At 43.0% G+C, this 10,346-nt stretch overlaps 1 protein-coding gene across 4 annotated transcripts; it reads left to right on the top strand.

Annotated features, from left to right (window-relative positions):
• The first annotated feature begins 1,369 nt into the window (after positions 1 to 1,369).
• On the top strand, positions 1,370 to 8,241 carry nab2 (NGFI-A binding protein 2 (EGR1 binding protein 2)). Of its 4 annotated transcripts, none has more exons than XM_033625984.2 (8): positions 1,370 to 1,506; positions 1,704 to 1,809; positions 2,093 to 3,013; positions 3,228 to 3,361; positions 4,679 to 4,730; positions 4,896 to 5,010; positions 5,194 to 5,379; positions 7,963 to 8,241. In XM_033625984.2, the coding sequence occupies exons 3-8, from the start codon at positions 2,102 to 2,104 to the stop codon at positions 8,058 to 8,060; spliced, it is 1,497 nt and encodes a 498-aa protein (XP_033481875.1). In that variant the 5' UTR covers positions 1,370 to 1,506; positions 1,704 to 1,809; positions 2,093 to 2,101; the 3' UTR covers positions 8,061 to 8,241. The 4 variants fall into 4 exon arrangements, with proteins under 4 accessions (XP_033481875.1, XP_033481876.1, XP_033481877.1 ...); XM_033625985.2 differs by having other exon boundaries at positions 2,056 to 3,013; XM_033625986.2 differs by having other exon boundaries at positions 1,442 to 1,498.
• The last annotated feature ends 2,105 nt before the right edge of the window (positions 8,242 to 10,346 follow it).

Genomic DNA, 10,346 nt, shown 5'->3' with positions numbered 1-10,346 from the left:
ATATACCGTCCACATTCACCTGCTCTATGTCAGATTGTACTCTGTGTTATCTAAGCATTGCAGCATTACTACCTGTGACCTGATCTTGATCCCGAACCCCGCTTTATTTATCGGATTTTGATTCTCGCCTACTCCCTGCCTGGTGAAGTTTGCCTTCCTTTGTTTGCCTTTCTGGTTTTTGATGCCTGCTGTTTTTGGAATAAACCTTTGGATTTGGACTTGTTTGTCTCTGAGTTGTTTTTATGGATAACTACTTGCTCTGTGACCAGTGATTGCTACTACTACCCACTGTCCACATACCTCTGGTCATATAGTGTATCACAGCCTACTAACTTTACCCAGTGCATCTTCTTTGAAGACAACGATTGAGCATTTCTCCAGTTCATGTGTCTGACTTCACTCAGCCTGACTTTATCCTGCAAAATAAATCCTGGCAGCGATCAATCAATTTATTGTCCCACGAGAAGATGCTTTTGCAAGCAAACCAGGAAGACAGCATGTACTCTGTGGGCTGTAAATACCTCATTATGTCAAAGTATTTTATGAGCAAAGTCGTCTACGGTCTACGTTATACTATGTTCACCATGGTGACAGGTGGCTTTTAGGCTACTGCTTTAAAGACTGGAAACCTGGCAACCCTAGAAGTGAGGAGTAGGTGCACAATAAATACCACACATGCAGTCACTGTGTGTGAGCTGTGGTATCTCTGGCAAATAGCATAATGGTATATATAAAACAGAAGAGTAATGAGCCCTGGGTTGTACACACAAGAGAATATCGTGTGGCAGATCTATAAGGTGCAGAGCTGTGTGTGATGTTTTGGGGCATTAGCAGTGAGATTGTGCAATAAAAAGTACATTAACAGTACACACAGAGAAAGCAGCAAGGTTTGCAGATGCTGATCCCGTGCACGGGCAGTTGATATTGTTGGGGATAAGCTTATTTGGGTGAATTGGTCCTTTAAATTTGCAAAGCAATATAACACCAGCATTTTTTAAAAAGTAGTGGGGGGGGGGGATAACTGCGTTTCACCTGTACTCACAGAATAATTTACGACCACCCACCTAAGAGCAGATGACTGCTCAGTGAAACCCACATCTGTCACATCTGTTCATTGTTGTCTAAATAAGTCTCCAGCGTTGGTAGTGCTGATGACTGCTTGTTTAGGGGTCTTTCACATGGCGAAACTCCGGGAACCCCCCACAGCTTCTGCATAAAAGACAAATCTTGAAGACGTAGAGGGTTAATTTCAAGCCCCCACCACCACCACCCACATCTCCAATTTGAAAGCCGCCTCTCTACCGGGAGAGGAAGGCTCTTTTTCGGTCAGATGGCGTGCTGCAGTCCGCCCCCGTCATTCTCCAGCCCACACAGACAGGGCAGCCAGCAACCAATACGCTGCGCCGGAGGAGGATTTCTGCCAGTGATTTCAGACGAGGTACGATACGCAAAGGGGATTTACTACGCCAATCTGAGCCGGGGAAGCTGTCGGCAATAGGTAACAGGGTAAGAAACGAATAGGATAACAACTGCGCAGGGTGTTTTCTGCGAACATCTGGCTCAGGAATACTTGTCTCCAGTCGATGGTTTTATTGTCTGAGCTGGAGCCAATAGTACAAGTGTTTCTACTTTAGTGTGATCTAAATGTGACGTGCGTTTGTCTCATTGTTCAACCGAAATTTAGTTTTTTATTTCTTTGTCAGTTTCGCTCCGAGAGAACGGACCTGTGACATCGGTGGTTTGGAGAGACACCTTTGCGTAATAACAGCGGTCCCCTCTCTGCACATCCGTCTACCTGACCTGAAGAAGGTAAGAGAGCTTCATGTGTATTCAAACGTCACTCATATTGGGGCATGACTGAGGAAAAACGTGATTATAAAGGTGAAAATAGTTTGCATGTGAAGGAACTAGTCTGCTCCAAAGCATGCATGAACTTCCTATATTCATCTATGTTTGTTAATGCTTCATTAAAACAGAAGAGTTCAAACAGGTGCAGTCCAGATGGCAGAATCTTTATCTAAATAAATAACTTGTAAAGGATTTCTCCACCTGCAGGTTCATGTCTTTCCTTTCTCCTGCCTAAACTTTCCAGAGCTGTGCCATGTCTCTGCCACGCACACTTGGAGAGTTGCAGCTCTATCGGGTGCTGCAGAGGGCCAACCTGCTGGCCTATTATGAAACCTTCATCCAGCAGGGTGGTGACGACGTGCAGCAGCTCTGCGAGGCAGCAGAGGAGGAGTTTCTGGAGATCATGGCACTAGTTGGCATGGCCACCAAGCCGCTGCATGTGCGTAGGCTCCAGAAGGCCCTCCGAGACTGGGCGGCCAACCCTGCCCTTTTCAGCCAGCCCGTCTCCAATGTTCCTCTTGGGGGCATCCCGCTGTTCAAAGTGGATGGGACGGGCACTGGTGGGTCAGCAGGTGGGCCCAGGAAGTCTATGAGCAATGGGCAGCCAGGGTCACCGTGTGAAAGGGAAGACCGGGCATGTCTGACTCCAATGCACAGTGGGAGCCCAAGAAGTCCTTGCTCCCAGGCCTCCCCACAGCCACCAGATGCACACTACAGGGAAAAACTGTCACCCATGGACCCACACTGGCTCAGCCCAGAGCCTGACGGGAACTGCACTTTGACATCTGCATCTGGAATAGAGGAGGAGCCGCCAAGCCCTCCTCTGCTGTCAACATGTCCTCCAGGTCCCTCCACATCTCCCAGCTCCTCTGCCTCTTTTGCCCCGGCGGCCTTGTCAGCCTGGCCCACAGGACAACTGGATGGGGAGACGGCGAGGGCGGTGGTGGAGAGCGTGGACCGGCTCCTCAGGACCCTGCCCAGGTCAGATCCTGCAGAGGTGAAGACTCTGCTTCGGATGAACAAGAAGATGGCAAAGACTGTGGGACACATCTTCAAGATGGGGTCCCAGGACGTGAACAAAGAAGAAGAGATCCGGAAGTACAGTCTCATTTATGGACGCTTTGACTCCAAGAGGAGAGAGGGGAAGCAGCTCACACATCACGAGGTAAAAGCACCAAAGACAAGAACAAAGGGTTTGAATGAATCACATCATGTTTTATACCTGCAATAACCTGTCAGTGACGAGACGTTCACATCCAGAGGTCAGCTGTAATCAGCCATAAATATCATTTCAAACAAAAAAAATATGATTTCTTTATTGTCTGCGTGTTATTTTCACAGTGTCCGTCCCTCCTTCACACAGTGCTTTTCCTCCTCAGTTGATCATCAATGAAGCTGCAGCCCAGTTCTGTATGCGCGACAATGCCCTGTTGCTGAGACGGGTGGAGCTCTTTTCTTTGGCTCGGCAGGTGGCGAGAAAATGTGCCTACACCTCCACACTAAAGCATGCAAGGTAGGGGCGCTGTCTTTAGAGAAGAGTGATGTGTTCACCCAGCAACCAGTAACCAACACACCTCACACCTGCTGTCTCTTCATTGCTCCATCTTGAGAAAAAAAATCTGTTAGCGAATCAGGGATATAGACTTAATTTAAGTCCAGAACCTCCACAGCAACGTAGCGAACCTTAAAATACATTCAAGGTAGAGTAGCATCTTGTTATAATAAGCCACATGTGAAATAAAGACATCATATCATAGCTGCAAAAAAACACTTATGAGTCATCTTCCCACCAGTACATTCATTTTCTCAATGAACCTGGTTCAGATCACAGTGGGAATTAAACTCCAGCCTCTGTAGTGTTCATATAATGAGCTAACTTTGGAGCCACACACGAATCCCCTCTGTGTTTGTTAACTTGCACAAAACATCACATCATTTTTGTGAAAGTAAATACCAGCAGTTTGTCATCAGCTTTCCCTCAGGATGAACTGCAGAAAATAACAACAAGCACTCATGAAATTATTATATCAGAGTTAACGAGTGTTTCAAATCCCGTTGTTTAACAGTGTCTTTATTTCAGATATATAGATAGTTTTCATACATTTCCTAGTCAAATGATTCAGACAAAATACACGTATGCTAAGAAAAAAGTTCCCCCTTCTACTCACTACCATATGGCAGCCTAATGTTTACACCCTCATCCAAAATATATGTTTGCACAAAAATTATTCTGATAACTACATTTCGTTTATTGGGAAAGTCAGATAGTGCACAGCGAGTAGGTCATTATAGCAAAATAAACCCCAACAGGGTGATACACAACCCTATGCTAAGCAAAGCGGAGGTCCTGCATCAAGGCACACGGCACAAAATACTGATTTAAAAATGATTTCATTGCTTCTGCTAAGCATCTATGATTAGAAGCGTGTCCATAGCAACTGTCTGTCAGAAATAACAGACTGCCGCCATTGACCGATCAGAATGGAGTATGTAACAAAGCAGCGTAATAATCACAGTTAATATTATGTTCCAGGTCTTTTCACAAATTGAATAAAAGTTGTATTGACTGCGACTTCTTGTCTCTTTCTGTATCTTATTTAAAAACATTAGATGATGTTTTAAAAGAAAACCGCCAAGGACGTTTACTAGCTTTGTTCCTTAGACTTAAACCAGAACCTCTATCTACTGAGAAAGACCTTGCTGTTAAAAGCTCTGCAAAGAAAACTGTTAAGTTGTGCCAGAGTCAGAATCTACTTTTGTAAAATTACTTGTTTCCAAGGTCAAGAGCGAACTTTTATGTTAAATTGGCTCCGCTGTTTTCCTTCTGCAGGTCGAATGCAGATGAGAACAGTGTGCTGTCCCAGAAGAGGCCGAGACATGAGGTGAGTTTTCAGAGTTTTCAGAGCAGCAATATTCAGTGTGTCTTCTTCTAGACAAATGGGTGATTCTAACACAGGACCTTGTGCATAAACGTAGCCAAAGTTCAGGTCACTTGTCAATTGTTGTAAGTGGGTCATCAGCGTTACATTGACAATGATGTGTTTTAGGTAATTGTGCCTGAGAGCGTGTCATCACTTCTCGGAGTGGAGGGCTCAGAGAGTTTGACCCAGAGGGCAGATGATGACAGCTTATCTGCAGAAAGCCTCGACAGTGTTTCACACGGTAAAGACCTCTGACCTCTTAGTCATAAAAAATGTGCTTGTTGTTTTTGCCTGAGCTGTAAACTGGTCTTCAATTGATCATTTGATCAGCTGATCTTCGCCTCCAGACGTTCTTCCTGCTTGTTTCTATAAGAACTTAGAGTTTGAAGGCAGCATTGACACCCAAATCTGTCTGTCCTGGTAGACATCGGCTCACAGTGCAACCAGTCTCCATCCCCCCGTCCCCACACCGACACGTCCAACCCCGCCAGCTGGAGTCGCCACCTCATACAGCAAACGCTAATGGACGAAGGGCTGCGATTGGCTCGGATGGTGTCACATGATCGGGCTGGCAAGATCAGCCTAGGGTCAGAACGAACTCACTCTTCAGGTGACTTTTTCAATAATGACTCAACTATATCATGTGCTTAACAATGCTCACAGAATAAAAGTCTATTTTACAATGTTTGTCCAACTTTGTTCAGGTTCAAGAAATAGTTTGACATTTTGGGAAATATGCCTCTTTGCTTTCTGGCCAAAAAAGTTAGATGAAAAGATTGATGCTACTTTTATATTTGAGTAGTAAATGTAAGGCTACAGCTAGCAGCCCAATAGCATAGCATAGCAAAAAGACTGGAAACAGAGAAACTGCTGGTAAGACTCTGTCCAAAACTCACAGGTTAGCATCTTTGTTTGTTTAATGGGAGCAAAATTGTAAAAACAGTTTTTAAAATCACAATTTGCCTTATGACAGGGAGTTTATGTGCTATTTCTTGGCTGGAAGCAGCTCTCGACTTTGGTTTTTGTAGAGATTAAACACACAAGATATAATGTGTACACTTGCTAGGCTGCTATTGAAAATTAGAATTTGTTCCTGATGATTCGCCTGGTGAAATAAAGGTTGAATAAAATAAAAAATAAAGTCTTTAGAGGTAAATTATGTTACCCTCGGACAGAGCCAGGCTAGCTGTTTCCCTGTTTCCAGCCTTTATGCTAAGCTAAGCTGGCTGCTGGTGTTAGCTTTATATTTGGCGCACAGAGTTGAGAGTGGTGTCAGTCTTCTCGCCTAAGTTTCTGCAAGAAAGCAGTTTAGCTTATTTTCCAAAATATCAAACTTTTTCTTAAAGTTGGAATTTGAGGGGGGATTAAAGGAGAGCGAGCTGATGTTGGGGTCGAATTGAAAATGACAGACGGGAGACTCCCTAACCTTTCCCTAACAATGAATATTTTATAGCTCTAGAGCTTGAACTGTAGTGAGTCACAATCTCTCTGAGGTGACGCCTCCCACCATGCACAGCTGAACTTCACCAGACTGTAAATTAGAGAGGATAGAAGTTAGAGGGGGAAACAGAAGGAGGTGTAGAGCGATATATAGAGAGGAAAAGAGTGAGAGAAGGAGGGTAGAGAGGGAGGGGGGAGGGTGGTGTTACACTGTTATAGCACTTCTTTAATACCCTGTTACTGTAGCATTTTTCTGATGCATCACAGCTTCTCACAAGAAAGAGAGAAAAAAAAGAAGCAAGTGATCTGGGCAAGTTAGTCGTTCTGGGCTGTGATAGCCAGTTGAAGAGATGAAGCGAAGAGAAGGAAGCCAGCAAAGACATGAGGGGGCGGGGAGGGAGGGGAGGGGGGGTAGGAAGTACTCTGTGGGCGGCAGAATCGGACCCCCCCTCTTGGCAGCGACTGACGTCAGAGTGTGTTAGGTGCGTGGGCTGAAGGGCGGGATGGATGGGGCGTGGGGGCGAAGGAGTGGGAGGTAATTGGAGGGGCGTTGCATTGACTCACCAAGCGACAGTGTACAAAAATAAAACCTGTGGGCAGGGAAATGGCACAGTCTTTTTTATACATCTTCTCCCTCTACCAAAAGGACTGCGGAAATAACAAAAAATGACATATGTTTCATCTCTGACGTCGATCTCCTTCGCTTTGTCTTGTTTTTTTGGTCTCCCTCACTCATCCAAGTTTCCTCCGTCTGTCTCTCTCATTAATCAGAACTTTCTCTCACTTCCTCTCAACGTCACTGCTCTCTGCCATAACTTATCTTCCAGTATATGATGAGGATATCATTTCTCATGCATGATTTGACATTCATATCATGAATTTAAAATCTGATTAAATCTAACCACATGTATTTTTCCATGGTTGTCACTGTATATGTGCTATTAAAATTTTGTGATATCAGAACTAACATTCTTCATAAGTTATTATAATACTGCTTGCTGTGAAAGCACATGAGCAAATAAATAAATGAATAGTCAATAAATGAATATTTCTTGACTCTTAAACATGGGAAACACTTTTACAGTTACAACTTCTCTTGCATGCAAATGAATGCACATCAGAGGCACTTGTTTCAATACAAAAATACAACGAACTTTTGTTTGATTTATTCACGTGTCTGTTTCACTTGATCTAAGGACAGCATCACTGCTTTGTCATCCCAAATCTAATTAAACTTGTAAGGCTGCAGAGTTTCTGTTATTCAACAGCTTGGGTTGTTGGTCATATAAACCATGATGACTTCACTGCACGTGGGAGAGTTTCTCGCTGAATTCCCCAAACTGTTATTCAAAGGTCTCAAAACACTGGTTGCATCTTAATTACTGTGACTTCTAACTTATATTTATCCTTCACCTCAGTACTATAATAACTGGCTGTCCGGCCATTAAAAACTAGCTGTTGTTTATCTAGCACTCACAGTGTTCTCAGCAACAGTTTCTGTGCTTGATATGATGCAAAAACACATAAAGCTTGACATATTTTATGTTGCTTTAATTTCCCAGTTGACTGACATGGCTCGCTGTAGATTTTAGGGTGTAACAGATGAAAGTGGATCCATTCATCATCCTAAATATCACTTGCTTCAGTCTTTTTACACTTTTCATTGGCTCTCCTAACTAGAGTTTATTCTTTAAGTGTCTCCTAAGTTAGTTTTCATATCAGGTCTTGTTTTAAACTTTACCTCTCTCCACAGACCATGACAGTAAAGTGGAGAGGCGGAGCTCGATAACGGCATGCAGGAGCAGCAGCCATTGCATCACCAAAGATGACTCTAATCACCGGGGGAAATGAAAATTCTCAGCTTTTGTAAGGGAACTTGTCCTCAGGCCCGCCACCCAGCGCCACTCAGAGTCTGCTCTGCAGGCTGCTACTGACACCTGTTGAGGAGAATCAAAATCAACACAGTAATCGTCCGAATTTACCAGCGACCTATATCATAAACCTGCAGTGACTTCTAAACACTGAAATCGTGCATCAAAAGTGTTCTGGTTTGACTTTATATTCAGTAAATATGTAGGGGAGACACTTTTTTGGTTTATTTTTTTAAATACATGGATGACATGTCCTGCAGATTTTAGCTCATGTTGGAAAAAAAATGACCGATTTTATCAGGAAAAAATGATATTTTGTTGTGAGACGTGCCATGTGTTGACAGTGCCACCTGTTTCTGATGAAATGGGCTCTACACAGCAGGGGGCACTGCAACTTTGGAAACTGACTCTCTCAGTTTACTCCAGTAACATACTGTAGTTATGTAAAGGAAATTTGGTTCAATTACGTCTACATTTTCAGCTAAATACAGTATGAGCAGCTCTTCACCCTCAGGAAACAAATAGATGTCCTGGTTTTTGAAGTCAGTGTATTATGTGGGATTCAAAGATGAAGATTTAAAAAAAAAAAAAAAAAGGAGGGTGTGTGGCCCATGTTAATATCTAGATTACCCAGAGTGTACACACAAACATCGCCGTCAGGTTCAGGGGCCTTTTGTCCTTTGCTGCATCTTCTAATCGAACAGGCGAGCCGAGGTTTATGAGCTCTAAAGGTCTTCATCATCCACTCCCTCACGTCTTTCTGTAATGATATTTTGCACAAGCGGCTGATGTGGTGTTTGTAAGAGATGATACTTCAGGCTTTTCATTATCTTTAATCATGTGATAATGTACTCCTTTTCTAAACGGGGTGGCATGAGATAAGAACACTGATGCTTTTTTTATTTCCAGTCGACAGTTAATTTTTTAGTTGCCTCTTTATACAAATCAGGTTTCAGGGTCCTGCTACAGGGCCTTTCAGCAGGGAGGATGCTCGCTGTCATCGGCTGCTCCTTCCTTTCATCTATACTTTAATGTTGGTCCCAATTGGTGGCATTGTACAGCCTGTGAGGAGACTGCATACAAAACTAGATTGCGAGATTTAGAGAACTAAGAAACAACATTTACCACAGTATTTTCAGAGGATGTGGTGATTAGTGTAGATTTTTGATGCAATTTTTTTTAGGTGTAGCGCAAACTTACGATATGGCAATGTGTTTTTTGGGATGATTTCCGTAGGTATTAATTAGGTAAACCTTATGTCAGTTTCCTTCTTTTGTCCTCGGAGACTTATAGTAAATTAGGGTGACTAATCTTTCTCTACTTTCTGAGCTTTAGAAAAAGAAAAACACACATAGAGGTTTACAGACAGAAGTCTCATGGTGCTTGACTCTTGATACAGCAGCTCCTACATGTTTCATCAGCCTATTTGACCCTGTTTAAATTGTTTCAATGTATTCAGACTTCATATACTGACAAAGATCGTGTTGATAATGACTAATAAGTTTAGGGTTTTTGTAAACTTAACCACAGAGTATGTCAGTGAGGTAGCTTGCTGTGCATCAGTTACACCTGCCTGTCTCTTGAGCATTGGTGACCTCCTCAGTTTATTATGTTGCAAAACAGATTATTTATTTTGTTACATCTCAATAAATGTTATTTTATTGCTTAAAGCCAACGTGTGTTGCATTGTTTTTTCCACAAAGAATCATTCTTTCTTGGCACTTCTGATGTGTGGAAGAGGCTGCAGGAGCTGCGTCACACAGCCAGCAACACCTCTGCTGTCGTCTTGTTTGTTGCACTGACGCTCTGCGCTGAGCCTCGATGCTGGCATGACTCACCTGTACCAGAGATGTCATCAGCGCACACACACACACACACACACACACACATATATACACCCTCCTTGCTTGATTTTCAGACAAAGATAAAGACACACACAATCCATCATCAGACAACCTCAAGGAATTCAGTTGTAGGATTTCACTCCTGATACATAATTTGTGTACAATGTGTTTAAACATTAAAATTAAGCTTTGCTATTGTCTAGGAATGACATACTGGGGTTTGACACTTTTCAAGACTCTACTGGTCAAGCTAGTCTATGCTGGAAATAAAGGTGTGTTGGTCCACCACTTTGGTCCAGAGTGAAATAACTCATCAATTATTTATTGGATTGCCATGAATTTTCTTTGTGACATTTTTGCCTTTATTTCACAGATGACAGCAAAAAGACAGACTGGAAACAGGGGGAGACAATGAGGGGTAT

The sequence above is a fragment of the Epinephelus lanceolatus genome, chromosome 1 (genome assembly GCF_041903045.1).
Source record: "Epinephelus lanceolatus isolate andai-2023 chromosome 1, ASM4190304v1, whole genome shotgun sequence".
Lineage (NCBI taxonomy): Eukaryota > Metazoa > Chordata > Actinopteri > Perciformes > Serranidae > Epinephelus > Epinephelus lanceolatus.
Note: the sequence above shows the minus strand (reverse complement) of the source record. Positions and strands in the feature narration are given on the sequence as shown.

Excerpts from the sequence above, each read along its gene's own strand:
- nab2 (XM_033625984.2), top strand. The coding sequence starts at position 2,102 with ATGTCTCTGCCACGCACACTTGGAGAGTTGCAGCTCTATCGGGTGCTG. Across the intron at positions 4,731-4,895 it reads AGAAGAGGCCGAGACATGAG|GTAATTGTGCCTGAGAGCGT; the intron begins GTGAGTTTTCAG and ends GATGTGTTTTAG. Across the intron at positions 5,011-5,193 it reads CCTCGACAGTGTTTCACACG|ACATCGGCTCACAGTGCAAC; the intron begins GTAAAGACCTCT and ends CTGTCCTGGTAG.